We start from the raw sequence: 17,957 nt of genomic DNA on the forward strand, positions 1-17,957 counted from the left end.
ACTTGGGACCAGCCTATTTCCTTAATCTCCATGAAAACCAGCAGCCGTGGGCAGGCAAAATGAACTCTTGTAGAGGGTGTCTGCAGGGGCTGACACCGGCTCACACATGGCCTATGCCGAACACCAGGATGCCCCATTCTTCCCTATGCTTAGCCCTCTTCACAGATGGGAAAGTGGAGGCCCAGAGAAGGCTAGTAACTTGCCCAAGGCCGCAGCAAGAAGGTGCTAAGCCAGGACTTCAATCCAGGGAGTTGTCACCAGGGTCCAGCACTCACCCACCACTCTGGGCCTGCCTGGGTGTGGCAGGTCTTAACTGTGGCCACAGCCAGGGCTATGAAAGATCCTCTAGCCACCCTCCTAGAAAACTCTGGACTGTGAGGTGCTGCCCTGGAGGGAAGGGAGAAGCCTGCCTAGTCCCAGATCCCAGTACCCAGTAGCAGGTAGGGCTGGGGTCAGTGTTGAAAGGGATGTGTTGAATCCATTCAAATTGACCACATCCCTCATTCGCATACCCAAAAGGCCAGGGCTCACTCCTTCCAGAGTCCAGACAACACCATTTTCAGCAATCAATGCGACCAAGTGCTCCCCTGCCTCTCCCACTCCTAAAGGAGGCCCCATCAGCCATAGCCCCCAACTTATGGCCTGGCCTCTGCAGACGTCCCAGCTGCCTGCACCCCACTCTGGATCTGGGTCACTGCATCGTCAGTCTTGGCTCCATTCAGGGCCTGCTTGGAGGTGCTATCACAGAAGGGGGTTACACCCAAATCTCCGTGGGGGGAGGGGAATAACTGCAGAACTTGCCACAGAGAGCTCACAGCAGCCATCACCCAGTGTGGACTCTGCAGTCAGACAGCCAGTCTGCAGATCCCACTCCTGCTAATCAGCTGTGTGACCCTGGGCCTCAGTTTTCCCGTGTGTAAACTGGGGATAACAGCACTTCCTGCCTCAAGATGGGGAGGGGAGCTGTGAGATCAGAGGCACTGGTATTTGTGAGGCCAGCACAGTGTCCCTGCTCAGAACTCCCTGGAGAGCTCAGCCCTGGAGAGCCAAGAGGGCGCCCACCCTCCACACACCCCTCAGGTACAACAGCTCAGTGTCTAACCCCATCAAGAGCAGTGGCATCAGGCTCACTCTTCCCGTCTCCTGCCTCTGAGCTCCCTGGGGCCCCTCAGCACTAGACCTGCCCTTGCCTCACCCCTCTATCTCGCCCCATGCCTGCTCACCTTCAGGGTCTGCTATGATCCTCAAAGCATCCTCCCTTCTCGGCACCCCCTGCCCCACGGGCTGTTTCACATGCAGAACACACTTTTCTCTCATGCATTTTCTTCCTCTACCTGCTATTTCCTGGGTACCGCACGTGAAATTTGGATCTGCCCACATCCTCAGAAGACACTGGCCAGCTTTACAATGAGAAAGCATGAGACCCAGAGGGTAAATAATTCTTACCCTGTGTCACACAGCGTACAGGCAGGAGAACAGAACTCAATGTCAGCTTTACCCTCACCTACCTGAGAATCCAAATGGATGACATTCCCAGGGTGGGGAGGAGGGGCATTAACAGTCTCCTGGCCCAAGCCCTGTCTCTCTAGGTTAGAAGGTCATTCTGGCCAACCCCATGGGAACCTTCTCTTAAGTCCTACCAAGTGTCTCTGCTTGTACCCTTCGCCACGGGGAGTTCATTCCCAGCCCCATCCCAACTCCAAATGTAAAGCCCATCTTGGAAGCTTTGTCTTCCCCCACCTCCACCCAGCATTTCAGCCCCTAAATTGGTTCAGAAAACGCCTTCTTGACAACGAGCACCCACCCACCACATGCCAGCTTAAAACTGCCTCAGGGTTTTTTTTCACCTTTACTATAAAAAGACACCTTGAAACCAGCAGCATTGACATTTCCCTGTCAGTTTTCTTTTTGATTTAAACACACAAATACCATGGTCATTCACAGGTGATGGTGGGGGAGATCAGGGAAGGAAGGAAGACTCGGCCAGCCTGCCGGCCTGCCGTTGCCTTCCTGGGTGACCCTGTACCTCAGTTTCCCCCTTGATAGCTATGGTAACTTCCCAACTTGCTTTTGCCTCAAACATGAGGTGAGGAAAGGGATCCATGCTACATGCAATAAGGCTAATTTTCTCACTCACTTTCTCTCTCAAAATAGTCCAACAGCCCTAAATATGCCAAAAACAATCAGGGACAAAGCTGGGGCCCTCTGAGAGGTGGGGGAAACCTAGGTTCCCTGCCTCTGACCCCACACCTCAGCAGCTCCTCCCTTCTCTGCCAGATTCCTAGATGGAAGGTGGCAGAGGATGCTGAGACTTCATTGTTTTAAAGGTGGAAAGCAGAGAGCAAAGCCTGCCCGGCAAGGAGCAGAAATGCCCAAGATCACCCGGACAGAGGCGAAAGGGGACAGAGACTCCCCAAACAACTGTGGGCCCTGGCCAGGTGGCTCAGTTGGTTGGAGTGCCATCCCATACACTAAAAGGCTGCAGGTTCAGGTCCCAGTCAGGGTACATACCCAGGTTGCGGGTTCGATCCCTGGTCAGGGCGCATACAAGAAGCAACCGATTGATAAGTGTTTCTCTCACATTGATGTTTCTCTCTCTCTCCTTTCTCTTCTCTCTAAAATTCAATAAAAACATATCCTCTGGTGAGGATTAAAAAAATACACACACACAAGTGTAGAAAGCTCGGTTTCCAGAGACCTGGCCAAGCCACCTCCCTTGTCTGGAGGTCAGATGTCCCTGGAGAACAGATGGAAGAACAAGGTGCTGCCCCTAGCCCATGGCACCAACTTCCATCTGATGCTGGGCCAGAATGGGCAGTTTCCTTCCCCTCCATCCTGTCCATCTCCACCTCTGGGGCTACATACTGGCAAACAAATCTGTCCTGAGCCACTGCTTCCCTCTATGCCCCTGGAGAACAAGGCCTGGCCCACTGCCTGCAATGCTGTGCCCAGTGCCCACCACGGTAAGTACTCAAAAAATACTTGGGAATGAATGAATGAATCTCCTGACTGGGAGATGGCACCAGCCTCCCAACTACTCTCCCTGCCTCTCATCTTTCCTTCTCACCAGTCACCTAGGGACTTTCTAAAATAATTATATTAAAATAATCATAGTAAGCCCTGGCTGGGTAGCTCAATTGGTTACAGCATCATCCTAATATGCCAAGGTTGCTGGTTAGATCCCCGGTCAGGGCACCTACAAGACTCAACCAATGAACGCATAAATAGGTGAAACAACAAATCTATCTTTCTCTTTCTCTCTCCCCTTTCTCTCTCTCTTTAAAATCAATAAACAAAAAATAAAATAAAAAGTGTTTCATTAATAAGAATTTTGTTTAATAAAAATAATCATAGTAATAGCAAGCACGTGTGCTGACCACTCTACTAAGAGCTTCACAGGTATTATCTCATCAAATCCCACCACAGTCCTGTGAGGTAGGTACTTTTATTATCATTCTCATTCCACATGCAGATGCTCATTCAGATCATATCACTCCTCTGGCTAAAATTTCATGGCTCCCATGTCCCCAGGATACAGTTCTGATTCCATAATACAGCCAACATGCAGGCCCCACCCACCTCCCCACTCCCCCAGCCACACTGACTACCTTCAGTTGCTCCAGCCCACATTGCTGTATCCTACCTCCAGGCGTTTACACAGGCTGTTCCCTCTGCCTGGGCCCTTTCCTCTTCTCCTACTTATCCATCCACCTCTGTTTTGATATCATTCCCCCAGGAAGCCTGATGCCCCTTTCTCCTGGCCCCCTCACCCCCTGGGCTAAAGAGCTTGGCCACATGTCAGTCCTCTGCTCGCCTGCATGGTCCACAAGAGCAGAAACTGAGTCACTCTTGGCCCCCAATGCACAGCATGGGGCCGGGCACACAGTAGAGGTTTAGGAAATGTTTACTGAAGCTTCTATCTGGTGCTAGAGGTGGGAGATGGTGGAGTCCTCACTGCTGCAGAAGAAGCCAAAATAGGTCACTCTTTGCTGTTCAGGACCAAGCCCAGACTTATGCTAATACTGTTCCCTGGGGTATAACGACCACCCTCCCCACTCCCACCATGGAGCCTTGGACACATCTGCTGGATCTTGCCCCGTGGCACTGGCCTGTGCCTATAGCTGGGTATGGGGAACACAAAAGGGGTGGGGAGGACACAGGGAGAGTGATTGAGGAGGGCAGAGAATTCACCCCACCTGGGGTCAAGAGGAGGCCCTTGGCCACCTTGTCCCTGGGGCTGTGTTCCTTAAGAGGCCTTGCCCCCCTAAAAAGAAGAAGTCCCAGCCCCCTTCAGCAGAATGAGTCACTGTACCAGACCAGGCTGAAAATAAGGGACCTTGGGAACTGGGAAGTTTCCTGCCAGAGGGAAAGGAGGAGACTACCGGAGGCCCAAGGGGACAGACTCACCAAGGGCCTGGATGGACATATAGAGCCTGGAAAGGTTGAGGAAAGGCCTTGGCCCCTGTCAGGGTCTTCCTTCCATAGAGTGGGGCTGATTCCCCTCACTCCTCTAGCCCTGAGGGCTCCCATTGGGGTATGTAACTCAGGGGAGAGGAATGGTGGATGTCTCAACCACAGTGCTGGGCAGCCGGCCCTGACCTGGCTGGCCCCTGTGGATGGGAGCTGCTCCCTGGGATAGTCTGCCCTGCTTACCAATCATGACCTTTATTTTCAGGGCAGCCAGCCAGCCGGGTGGTGGGCAGCCGTGGGAGCCTGACTACAGGAGAAGGAATCTGTGTTTTCTCTAAGCCCCAGTGTTGGACACACCCACAGGAGAATAATTAAGCTCGTGAGATTCTTGCCACCGCCTGAGGACCACAGAGAAAGAATGGGGCAGGGCAACGGTGGGTGGGGGTTGGGGGCTGCCCCAAGGAGGGCTCTGCTCCGCATTTGCAGAGAGAAACGGAGGCTTCCTAGAGCAGTGGCAAAACGGGTGCAAATGGGTTCCCCAGACTCAGATCCAGATGCAGAGTGTGGAAAAGGTTCAGGGTTCCACTTCCCAGGGCCCCCCTGGAGAAGTGACCTCTTGCTGGTGTGCTTCCTTGAAGAGAACTGCACAAAGTACCCTCTTGAATCCTGTGTCACATCCCCACAACTTCAACACACACTGATCCCCCAACCTAGCCCCCTTGCCCCTCCCCAACCCAGCCTCAGAAACCTGGGTCCCCTTCCCACCCAGCTGGAGTGCCCCCACACCGGGCCCCTCCTCAATCCCTCCTGAGCCTCAGGGCCCACTCCTACCCGTGCACACCCTCCGGGACCTGGCACCTCCCCACCATTGGCCTTTCGTCAGACACGCACTCACTTGCTGTGTGCTCAGCTCACCGCCTATGTCCCACCCCCAGGTGCACACCTGGGCTATACATGCACCGTTAGCTCTCTTCAGCCCGGACCCATCCACAACCTGGACCCCTCCCACACACCTAGGTATGGACACCTGTAACCCAGCACTCACTTGAGTGACCTCACACGCACACCTGGGCTATATACGTGCCAATGCCTCCATCTGATCTCACACCTGTATCCTCACGAGTATACCTAAATACCTGCAAATGCACCTGTGCCCCACACACGCACGTCTGGGTCCCAGTACCTCGCACCAGCGACCCCCTCAGCGTAAAACCCGCCGAGTTACCAGTCCGCTCTCCTTCGGCCCGCTCTCCCTGGGCGCCCTGAGCTGTCCCCTGCACACCCATGCCTAGACGTACCTGGATGTTGCGCTTGCGCTCGCAGGCGGGCCCGGTGCCCTGCACCACGCTGTCAAGAACCGCCACCACGTCGGGTGCAGGCTCCACGAAGCACGCAGTGCGCGCGGCGCGGATGGCAGCTTGCACGTCGGCGAAGCTAAAGGCGCAGAGCGCGGCCGGAGCCGCGCGGGCCGCGGGGACCCCCTGGGGCCGCTCGAAGACAGCAAAGAGCAGCTCGCGCGCGGGAAAGACCGACACCAGGCGGCTGTAGAGGTCGCCGCGGCCCGCGCCGCCCGCGCACTGCAAGCCCAACTGGATGTAGGACTCGGTGAGCTTCTTGGCGTCGCCGCCAGCGCCGCGAGGCAGGCAGATGCGCGCCAGTAGGCTCCGCGCCTGGCTCTCCTTGTCGCCCGCACGTGCCTCGCTGTTGAGGGCCAGGTACGCGTAGGAAGGAGCGCCCGGCGCCGGGTCCGGAGGGTGCAGGAAGGCGCGCACGAAGCCCAGCTTGTGCTGCTCCTTGGCCCCCTGCTTGATCTTAAGGATGTTGTCGTCGGAAGGGTTGAGGTCGAAGGTAAAAAGCTTGGCCAGGTCGCCGCGCGCGTCCAGGGAACGGATGGCAATCTCAGGCGTGTTCTCAAAGCGGTGGTCCTCCAGGCTGCGGTTGCGCGGGAAGAAGGCGCTGCCGTAGCCGGTGTACGTGGCGCCCACGAGAAGGCGGCTGCCCCCCGCGCCGGCGGCGGGCGGCAGCACCAGCCCGACGGTGGACGCGTTCGGGTGGTTGGCCGCCACGTTCAGCATGCTTGGGAACACCGTGACGGGCTCGGCGGGCGGCGCGGCGGGCGGGAAGTGCACGGCCACCGCCGAGATGTTGCCCCGGCGCCGCAGCTGGCAAAAGCCCTGGTAGATGGAACCGCACACGACCACTAGGCCCTGGCCGGGGTCCAGTTGCAAGATCTTGTTGTAGTTGTCGGTGAGACGCCGCGGGTGCTCGCAAGAGGCCTGCGGCAGCTGCGGGGCGTGACACAGCGGGCTGTCCGCCACCGGGCCCACGGCCGCCTCAGCCTCCAGGCTCAGGTTGGCGCTCGACAGCTGGTAGAGGCGGTTGACCGCAGCCAGGTACACCGTCCCTGCCGCGCCGTCCAGGGCGAAGTTGTTGGTGGGCGTAGGCGAGGGGAAGCGGCGCTGGATCTCCAGGGCGCCGGCCCGCGCCGCCCCAAGCAGCAGCAGCAGCAGCAGCAGAAGCGGGCACCGCAATGGGGCCCGGAATGGCGGGCGCGGCGGCAGGGGGCTGGTCGCCGCGGCCCGGGCGCTAAGGGGTGCGCCGCCCGCGGCGCGACGAGCCATCCGGGCTTGCGCGGGCTGCGCGGCACGGCGAGTGCATGGGGCGCGGCGCGGCCGGGAGCCCGGAGCCCGGAGGAGGCAGGAGGCGGGGGGCGGGCCCGGGCCGCGAGGCGCTTCCTGCCCGCGCCAGCCGCCCCCGGCCCCGGCGCCCCGGCCGGGCTCAGCGGCGCAGCACAAGCCGGGGGCGGGGCGGGGGCGGCTCCGTTGCGGACACGCCCTCGCGCCGCGCCCGGCCCGGCCGCGCCCCGCCCTCGAGCCCCTACCCGCCCCCCGCCCACCTTCTCTAGCGCCCAGGCCCGCTCCCAGGGCAGCCCGTTGGCCTCGCCCCGCCCTCCGGCCGCCCAGCCCTCGCTCTGCTGTCGGAGGGTCTGGCCGCCCCGCGCCCTCCAGGACCCTCCCGCGCGGCGTCCACGGCCCGCGGCTCCCTTTCCCGGCGCCGCCTCCGCCTCCGTCGCTTATTCTTTCCTTCCTTCCTCCTGGCCGCTTGGCCCGTCTCGCTCGGGCTGGTTTTCTGTTTTCTTTCCTCTCTTTCTCCACCCCCCTGTCTCTCAGTATCTCCCGGTCTCCGTCCAACCCCCCTCCCAGTGTGTGTCTCTCTCGCGCGTCTCTCTTTTTCTGTCCTTGGCTCGCTCTCCCTCTCTCCGTGGCTCCCTCCGCTCCCTCCCCCTGGAACTCTCTCACTCCCATTCCTTGGACCCCCCCCCCCTTTTCTTCATCTCTGTCCCCCTTCTCTCCCTCTCTGCCTTCTTAGTCCACAGCCCTCTCTCCCCCCATCTCGCAGTTTTCCCCCCTTTTACCCTTTTTAGCAGGGCACTGCCCAGGCCTTAGGCCCCCAGGCCTGGGCACCTCCAGGGCCAGCTGGGCAGGGGGCACTACCCCCTCAGTCTCCACGATCTGTCCCCTCAGCTCCCAGCTCCATAAAAGAGGTTTTGTAAGTGGGAGGAAAGAGGGACAGAACTCAAGGGTCAGACACAAATTAGGAAAATGAAGAGAGGACCGATTTCAGGCGTGTGTCAGGCTGTGGAGCAGTCTTGTCTGGACTGGCCACACCCAGTGAGGCCTTCCTCCAGAGGGTGAGCGGCCCCCAGAGTCCTGTGGAGACCCGTCCTGACTGCTGCTGCTGTCCTGCCCACTGTAGCTCACCAGGAGGCACGCCCCTTTGTGGGGGGCTCTAGAGGACCTAAAATCCTCTTAGATTTAGTGGGAGGTCACTAAATCTCCTGAGCTGGCACTGAGCCACCTCTTTCACCTGGAAGGAGCAAGCCTCTGTGGCACCTGGAACGGTGGCTGCTCAGACTGGGCTTGTTTGTGCCAGGCTCTGTGCTGAGAGCTTTACATGAATTGATTCACTTCCTCCTCCTCACAGCGGCCCTCCAAGGCTGGTACTGTTAGGATCCCACGTTACAGATGCAACACCTGAGCCTCCAGAGATGAGGGGACTGGCCAGAGAGGCACAGCTCAAAAGGAGCAGAATTGCAATGATTGAAAGCCAAAGTTAAACCACCCCAACCCACCCCAGACTCAGGCCAGTTCTGGCCTCTCAGAATAGGAAGGGGGCTCCTATCAGACCCCTGGCTACCACATGGTACCCAGTGGCCCTTGCTCTGAGGGTGGCTGGCCTCAACTCACTTGTTCCCACCTAGCCAGGAAGGAAGGACAGGAGATTTATGTGTGCCCCACCGGGCTGGCAGGAAAAGCCAGACCTACAGCAGTCCCCTACTTCCCTAGCCCAACACCCTCGCCTTCCGGCCTTCCTGCCATCAGTGTTTGCCCATCAGGCCTGCCTTTTTCAACCCCCTTCCTCCCCCCTCCCCCATCCCCAGGTCCTGCTGCTGCTTTGATAGCTGGGAATGTTCAGCTGTAGGAAATCAGAGGCTCTGCTTCTGGTGCCCTGTTCCCAAGGCCAGTCAAGGGACAGCCCTTAGGACCCATGTCCCCACCTCTAGGGCTCATGTTGTACCACCTGTGGAAACAGACCTGGGAGCCCAGCAGGAGTGAAAGAGGCTGCCTGCCCCAATGCACCTCACCCCACCCCCTCCTCCGCACCCTCCCCCATCAGTCCATCTGTCTGTCTCCCTTAAGTCTTATCTTTCTCTAGCCTTCCCTGCCCCTTCTCTGTTTCTGTCTTCTTGCTCCACCTGGTTTTTCTCTCTTTGTCTCTTTCCCAGTCTCTTCCCAACTCCCTCTCTTTCCATTCTCTGTCTGACTCTGTATCTATCTCTGTGTATGTCTCTGTCTTTCTCCCTCCCTATCTCTCATTCCTCTCTCCCTCTTTCTCCCCTCCTAGCTTCCTTCTTGTCTCCAGCTCATCTTGCTGAATCCTGCAGCTCCCCCCACTGAGCCCTGAGGATAATGCTCTGAGTCCTCGAAGCTCAGCCTGGCATACAGTGGATGATGGTTCTGGGCACTTTGAACACAAAACTACCTGCCAAGCTGAACGCTAGGACTGGAGCCATCTGGGCTGGGGAAATGCAGGGTCAGTTTAGACTGTAAAGGGCTCAGACAGGGTCCAAGTGTCCTGGCATAACTTGGAAGTTGAAGTGCTATGTGGCCTAGGGCAAGGCACTTGCCCTCCCTGAGCCTCCGTTTATTCATCTGCAAAATAGCACCCAGCCCCTGGGAGAGTGTGAGACATGAAGAATATAACGTACCAGAAAGCACAGTGCCAAGCACATCTCAGGCACTGGGAGAAGGCCAGTTTCTCTCCCCTTGCATTGAGCAGTGGCACACCAGGGCCCCACTTGCTATCATGCAGGAGTCCCATGGCAGCCAGTGGAATTCAGTACTGCCCTGCACCATCCCCTGCCATCCTCACAGCCAGCTGACAACTGGGATCACTGAACCCAGTTCAGAGATGGAGAAACTGAGCGGCATAAGCAAGGTGAGGATTTAAACTCAGATCTGTCTCCAGATCCTGTGCTTTCTTCTCTCTGCCCATTAACTGGGAGCTTCTTCAGGCTAGGATGGGTCATGGTGGCAGCCACCCTCTACCAATGGCTGGGCAGAGGAGGTGCTGATAACTCTTGGCAGAAGGAAGGAAGGAAGGGAAGAAGGAAGGAACCCACATATTCCCTGGCTAAGATGCAGTGGGGTGTCTCCTCAGAAAGGATTTAAGAGGGAACCAAGGAGAGATGGAGGGTACCTGGGAGGTGGGGTTAAGCAGCACCCAGCATTAACCAACTCAGATTAACCAACCCTGGATTAACTAACTACTAGCTAACCTTGAATCACATTGAGATTCAGGCCATTTTCAGTTTTTGTTCAAGTCTTCTGATTATATCAAGGAGAAGGTCTCTGTTTGGAGTTAATGTGTCTTTAACGCCTCTCTAACATTTGTCATTGTCCATTTTTAATAGAAAGAAGGTCTCAAGCTCATCGCTGTCGACATCAGCATTCTAGAATTTACTCGTAGATTCTTATTTTCTTTTTTTTTTATCCTCACCCGAGGACATTTTTTCATTTTTTGTTCAGATAGAGTGGGAGGGAGAGAGAGGAAGAGAGAGAGAGAGAGAAACATTGACATGAAAGGGACACATTGAGTGGCTGCCACCCACACAACCCAACCAGGGTCGGGGACAAACTGCAACCGAGGTACATGCCCTTAGCGGGAACCGAACCCGGGTCTCTCTGGACCGCAGGCCGACGCTCTAACCCCTGAGCCAAACCGGCCAGGGCGATCCTTGTTTTCTTTATAATATTTGTAATTGTTTTCCATTTTTTGGCAAGTGATAACTGGTTTTCCAAGTACAATAATTATGTAAAGTTTGCTTAATAAATGCATTTACTGAAGTTTTTAAAATGTGATTTAATTTAAAGATAAATATGAAGTAGGTCATAATCCAGGTGGTACGAAACGCCTGAAAGTTGGGAAACATTGATCTAACACGGTGCCTTTGGAGACGAGGACAGGGCCGCTCAGATGTGGCAGGTTCTTTCCTCAGCACGGAGGGGTCGGTGGTCAGGCTGGGCCTTTCCCCCTGCCTGGGTGGGGGCTCCCCATCCTGCCCTGTCCACCCTCGGCTCCCTGGCTGCTCAGAGCAGAGCTGTGAAGAGGAGGAGGAAATGTTTTTCTTCTACAATTGGAAAAAATAACAGTGGGGCCAGGGCTGTACTGGGAGGAGGGGACTCCTGCCCTTGGGCCTGGCCTCAGAGAATGCTTTTCCTGCCGGAAATGCTCCTGACACACTTACTGCTCTGAGCACCGCCTTGGTGACAGGAAGGTGCTGGGGACAGAATCCTCCAGGACAGCTCAGCACCCCCAGCCAGGAGCCATCCAAGGCTTCTTCAAGGCTTTCCCCCGATTGTTTCCTCCTGGGAGCAGCCTGAGAGGTGGGTGTTATCAGCCCATTTTACACATGGGGACATTGAGGATGAGGGAGGCGCGAACACTTCCTGCAGGGGCACAGCCCACTGGCCTCGGAACCCTGCTCTTGACCACTGCATCCCTCTAACTGTGCCTTGGAGTTGAGACCTGAGTTCCAGGCCCAGCTCTGCCCCAGCCACCTGTGTGGCCTTGGTGACTCCACCTCTCTGAGCCTGTTTCCATATATGGAAAAGGGGGGGATAATCTACTTTACAAGGATGCCGGGAGGGTGGAAAAACGTACACGTCACAGCGCCCAGCAAGACAGGAAGTGTGGTATCCACTCTTTCCAGCTCTGAAACACTGCTTCTCTCCCCCAGAGTCCTGAAACCGATCATCTGTGCCCCACTCAGGAGAGCCCCAGACCCAGATAATACCATCCTCATGGCAGTTGCCAGTGAGGCAAGTTGTCATTGCTCCCCCACGAAGGGCTCAGATGCACAAGATCACCAGTTGGTCTCCTTCCCCTCTTCTCATAAACATGGACAGGAAGGTTCAGAGAGGCCTACAGGCCTGCCCGAGGTCACACAGCAAATAGGTAGCCTAAAGTGACTCCTACTCCCTCTCTAGCCCACCTTGCCCCTTCACACCAAATCTCCTGTCATTGCCTCTGCATCCCACTGAGTGGCCCAGGAGGAGCCAGGGTGACCCTTGAGTGGCAGCACTGACAGGAAACACGCACCCATCACACTAATGTGTCTAAACTACAGACCGTTGTGCTGCTGGCGGGGCTCTGCTGGCCATTTCCCCACTGCAGACGCCACAGGAAACTAGGGGGTTTTGCCCCGCTCTGGAGTTCTGGAGTGTTCTCTCCCCTGCCCCTGTTGGATGCCCCTCTGGGTTGAGGAGAGGGTAGTGGCCTTTTAGGCCTGGTGTCAGGGCTCAGGAGGAGTGGCCTACCCTCGCCCGAGGAGATGAGTCCACTGGTCACTTCTCTCTGTCTTTGTCTCCCCCAAGCCTGGAGGAAATGGTTCTCATTCCTGCGTGTGAGAGCCGCCCTCTGGACTCTGGGCACATCCTTGCCCTCTGTGGTGGGGAACCAGAGCCCCCGTGCACCCATCCCGGGCGCCTGGCCTGTTGAGCCCCCGCGTGGCCCCTTTGTGCTCTGTGAGTCGGATAATGGGAGGCATTCTCAGACGTGCAGTCATGGGTCTGGGCCCGGGAAAGGACCCCGGCAGCTCCACACTGAGGCCTCTGTCCAGCTGCCTCTGCCCCAGGGGTCCCCACCCACATTCCCAGGCTGCCGCCATCTCTAGCGGACAGCGCCCAGGGTGGGCTGGGGGTGGGCAACCCATAAGCAGACAGAAGGTGCTCCATGAATGTGTCCCTGATGACCGGAGCCACAGGGAGGCAGGACGGCCCACAGTTGAGGAGGATGGGGAGTGACATGGGCTGAGCAACCACTGTGCTCCAGACGCTCCCCAACCAATCTGTGCAAAAGCCTGACCCTCTTTATGTCCCAGTACACTTCTGAGAACTTTTCCCCACCTTTGATGCCCCCTGGGAAATGATGGTGGGGATGAAGCCATTCCTGAAAGCATCAGAGCTATTGATGAACAGACAAGCAGCTATGGACTGAAATCCAGGTGAGCCTGTTTCCCCACCAGGCCTTCCAGCTGCTTCCAGACTTCCCCACTTGTTTGACTGGGACACTCATCTTCTGAAAACGCTGCTGGGAGGAAAAGGGAAAGGACTTCCCATCACTGGAGGTATGCAAGCAGGAGGCCCAAAAGAGGGACATGGCCTGAAACAGAATCAGTTCTGAGATTTCCCCCACTCTGGCTGAGTACTTGCTCAGTGCTGAGCACACACATGAACTGGGTCGATCTTCACTGCTCTAGGACAAGGCAACTGAGACACTGTGTCCCATTCAGTCACACACAGGGCATGTGGGAGAGGCTGGCATGGGTGAACAGGGCCTGGGTCTTATGGGTCCTATGGCCTACACAAGTCCCTAATGATAACGCAGCAGCCAGGGATGTTTCCTCTCTCGTTTTCTTGGTAAACTTGTATGTATCCCTCAAGAACCAGACCAAATGTCACCTCCTCTGGAAAGTCTTTCTTAGTGAACTTCTAGGCATCTCTCAAAGCCCATAAAAGCTCTTAGAAGAAGGACCCTTAGAAGAAAGGGCCCTTCTTCTGAGAGGTCTTCTTTGAGCCTTGAAGCAGTATTAGAAGCTCCTCCCATCAAACTGCTCACCACACAGTATGAGGGTGTATGTATGTATAGTCACTACTGATAAATGTTGAGATGGATGGATGTATCCCCACCCCAGGACATCTGCTAAGTAGACAGGATGGTCATGTTGGCTGCCAGAGACCTCCTTCCTGGGCAATGCCCGACAACTCTGCCAAAGCTGTCTTCTTGACCCGCATTTCATCCGTGGAGCCACACTGACCTTCACAAGACCTGGCTGCATCAGGCCATCCTACTCTATGTTGGCTTGGGAGACCAACTGGCCCTCAAGGTAGCCCCTCACACCTGATTCTTGGTACAGTTCTGAGGGTCCTGCCCCCTCCAGGCAAAACCTCAGGCAGAATAAAACAGTAGAACAGAGTCCTCCCTCCCTCCCTTTGTCTCTTTCTTCCTTCTTTCCTTCCTTTAACAATCATTAACTAAGCACTTACTATGTGCCAGGAACTGGGGATATTATAAGGACTCCTCAGGCATGGCCCCTGACCTCAGGCCAGCCTCATGGGGGAGACAGTCTTTAATCAATAACTCAAATAATTCCATAACTGCAAAGGGCCACTGGTTCTATAAAGGGGTGATGCCAGGTGATTTGAGGAGATTCTCCTAGGCATCTGTGAGCACTTCCCTGAGGCAGTGCGGGTGGGGCCAGGGAGAGCCCTCTACCAAGCTGTGAGCTTAGGACACTGTGAATGGCTGTCAGAGGGAAGGGGCAGGGTCAGAATGGACTGAGGGAGGCCAGGCAGGTGATGGGGGGCGGGGTCAGAACAGGAAGACCAGCCAGAGGGCTATTTAGGAGGCAGGCTCACCTGGACTGGGGTATTGGATGTGGGGTCAGGGTGAAGAGAGGGGGAATTCCAGTGGGGATTTCTCAGGTCCTGGGCTTCACCAACCTAGAGGGCCTCTTTCTGAGTCAGAGAGCACCGGGGGACAAGCAAGTTGGAGGGATCCTGAGCTCACTCTGTAGGTGTTAAGTTGGAGGGGCCCCCACAGTCACTGGGTGTAGATTCCACCCCGAAGTCTGCCACACACACTCTTTTTGCACACTCTTAAGAGGGTGGAGCCTGCCACCCCAGGCTGAGGGCTCTGAAGGAGGAGGGCCTTCTCACAGACAGCTCAGGAAGGGCAGGGCCGAGCCCAGAGTCCAGCTCCCAGCAGCCAGGAAAGAGGCATCAGGGGCCCAGAGGAGCCACCCTGGTAATAAGCTTCCCCCCAAACACCAGCCTGTAGGAGCCCCCTGTCTGGGGTTGTTCCCAGTGTATGTGCAAGAGGAGCAGGTGAGATGTGGGAAGATGAGCGTGGGTGCGAGACATTCATGTAAGAGTGTGAATGTGTGTGTACATGGAGTGCATGTCGGGGTCATGTGTACACAGATGGGGATCCAGGTACATGTAGGGGATGAGTGTACAAGCAAAAGTTTGCAGGTACAACAGACTGATGTAAGGGGTTGTACACAAAGGTTGTCATGGACTAACACTCTGTCTGGGTTCACTCTGGGATTCAGGCCATTAGAAGCCATCAAGACCTTCTTCTCTGTCAAGGCCATTGGTCCTGGTCCTGCTGCCCCCAGGGCTGATAGAGGGTTTCCTCATGAAATTTCATGATTTTTATAATTGATGTTTAGTAGCATAATCTCTGCTTTGTAGTGTTCAGCCTGGCCTTGGGATGGTCAGCTTTTGATCTTAGATGGTCCAGCCCTTAACCTTGGGCAGCCTAGCCTGTGAGTAATTACTCAGCCTAGCCAGAAGTCCCCTCTATTGAGGAACTTGGAATCAGTTCGTTAGGGACTTTTGGGTGACACCATTCTTCATCTTACTCAAGAGTAGCCTTCACTGACCACAGGATGAGCCACAGTCTTTTGCCTGTACTTCTCCTCAGACTTCGCCATGCCTAGTTACAAGCTGAGTCCCCAAAGCCCAGCATGCAGATTAAGTCCCACCGCAGACTTGAACTTCCTCTCTCTGCCCTGTCCCACTGGCTATGTCTACAGAACTCAGCTCTGGCCTCTCTTCTTTTGTTGTTTTCCACCTTTAAAAAAATTTTTTTTATTGACTGATTTGAGAGAGAGAGAGAGACATCAATTTGTTGTTCCACTTATTTATGCATTCATTGGTTGCTGCTGCTGCTGCTGCTTCTCTTCTTCTTCTTTTTCCTTTTTTTTTTTTTTTTAAATCCTCACCGAAGGATATTTTCCCATTGCTTTTCAGATAGAGTGGAAGGGGGGTGGGGGAGAGAAACATCGATGTGAGAGAAACACATCGATTGGTTGCCTCCCATTGGTTGCTTCTTGTATGTGCCCTGACCAGGGATAGAATCTGCAACCTTGGCATATCAGGACAACACTCTAATCAGCTGAGCTACCTGGCCCAGGCGTGTGGCCTCTCTTCAGGCAGTCGTCCCAGATCTCCCAGACTAGGTTAGACTCCCTCCTCTGGACTTCCATGGTACCCCATCATGCCACCATCAGAGCCCCCACCAGGTGACAGTATGTCTGTTGCTCTGGCTCCCATGTAGCCAGAAAGCATCTCAGGAACTAGCTCTTGCTGGGGGCATACCTGTGTCTTCCATACCACCAGGCAGAAGGTGGGACTCAAAGCAGGCTTACAAGGATGAATGAATGAATGAATGAATGAATGAATGAATGAATGAATGAGAGAGGAGATGAGCAAATGTTCTCCATCATTTTCTTGGCTGGTGCTCACTCTATACAGCTCCAGGTTAGCCTTGACGCCCACCCCCCCCACCCCACCCCCGACACACACACACACCTGTTGTGACTCCATGAAGTACCCTGCCAGGGAAGGTTGACATCTCCTGGCCTGGCCTGCGGAGGGTTTGTGTGTCTAAAATACAGGTTTTCCTGAGGACATGGCTTGCTGGGTTGGAATCTACAGGGCCACTGTGCCAGCCTCCTCTCTAGTCCCCCAGCTAGGGCCGGGGGGGGGGGGCACTTCGCCCCGTGCAAGGTGGGAGGCTGTGGGGCAAGAGGGATTCCAGCTCACATCCTGCTTCACCACTGCCCAGCGATGGAACCTTGGACAGAGCCCTTCTCTCTCCGGGCCTGTTTCCCAGCTGCACCTCTCCAACCCATGGAAGCCTCGTCACTCCTCGCAGAAGGCCAGACCCACGAGACCTGAGGTAGAAAAAGACTTTTGGAATAAAAGCAGCTAATGTTCATTGAGGCTGCCCAGGAGCAGGCACCGTCTGAGAGCGTCACGTGGATTTTTGTATCTATCCCTCACAGAAACCACCTGAGAGGGAGGTGCTTTGATTATACCCATTTTACAGATAAGAGAAGCGAAGCATGACAAAGTGACTTGTCCAAAGTCACAGAGTAAATAAGTGGCACATCCTGAACTCAAGCCCGGGCCCCACTGCAATGTGCTCAAGGCAGAACCTGGGGGCACCTGGATGCCCTGTCCCTTTTCCCCACCTATCTAGAAATCACCCCCTAATCACCCCCATCAATGGGAGAACACTGTATAGGTTCAGTCCTCACCCCTTGTCTGGACACCTCCTCCTGCTCCCTTTCTGCTGCCCTCCTGCCTCTCCTGAATCATTTCTCCATGAAGTCCCCTGAGGGAGATTTTCAAATTGCAAATCTGTTCATGCAGTTTTTCTCCAACTTAAACCCTGCAAAAGCTCTTGGGATAAAGCCCTGTCCCTTTTCCATTGTCCACAGTCTCCGTGTGGCCCGTGGCCACATTCCAGGCATGTACACACTCCTGCTGGCCCTACCAGCCAGTTGGCTGTCCCTCTTGCTTCCCAGCTCAGCTCTGAGGTCAGACATCCTCACAGCCCTCTCTGCACAGTCCTCTGGGCACACTAGTTGTATGATTATTTGGTTAATGCCCAGAAATGCCTTGAGGGCAGGTCCTTCTTTCTCCTGTTCACTACCCCCAGTAGGTGCCCCTACATCCCTAAATGAGCAACCAGTACATTCTCAGGATGATTTGGTGTCCAACAGAACACAGACTTGGGGAGTCAGCGGTGAATGCACAGGCCTGGGTGGGGGCACACTGGTGGAGACTTTGAGCAGTTGTCTAGGGACGGAGCCCCCCAGCGCCTGCCCAGCATCCAGGGGAAGCTATTTCCAGCTCCCAGAAATAGGAAGTGAGTCATGGCCCGAGAAGGCCAGCAGGATGCTTGGCACCTCGGGTGCGATTGATGAGCGCTCAGACGGAAGGGCCCAGCCTCAGACCAGGGAAGCAGGAAGGAGGCCTGGAGGAAGAGGATAGGAGGGGAGACCCTCCCCCAGCAAAACAGGCAGCCCTGTGGGGCCCCAGCGGAAGGCGACGAGGTCAGCACAGATTTGGTCACCCAGCCCATTATCTGGCCATACCTGGGCTTGACCAGTGGGGCACGAGTGGCCACCT

General features: G+C 55.8%; 1 protein-coding gene across 1 annotated transcript in view; it reads right to left on the bottom strand.

Annotated features, from left to right (window-relative positions):
* The window catches only part of PLXND1 (plexin D1), a 58,166-nt gene extending 50,962 nt beyond the window's left edge, over positions 1-7,204 (bottom strand). The window contains exon 1 of the mRNA XM_036267016.1: positions 5,709-7,204. Coding sequence (XP_036122909.1) covers positions 5,709-7,031 — 1,323 coding nt within the window. The 5' untranslated portion in view covers positions 7,032-7,204. The remainder of the gene's footprint in view (positions 1-5,708) is intronic.
* Positions 7,205-17,957: the final 10,753 nt, after the last annotated feature.

This window comes from Molossus molossus, unplaced genomic scaffold (genome assembly GCF_014108415.1).
Source record: "Molossus molossus isolate mMolMol1 unplaced genomic scaffold, mMolMol1.p scaffold_m16_p_18, whole genome shotgun sequence".
In the NCBI taxonomy this organism is placed as follows: Eukaryota; Metazoa; Chordata; class Mammalia; order Chiroptera; family Molossidae; genus Molossus; species Molossus molossus.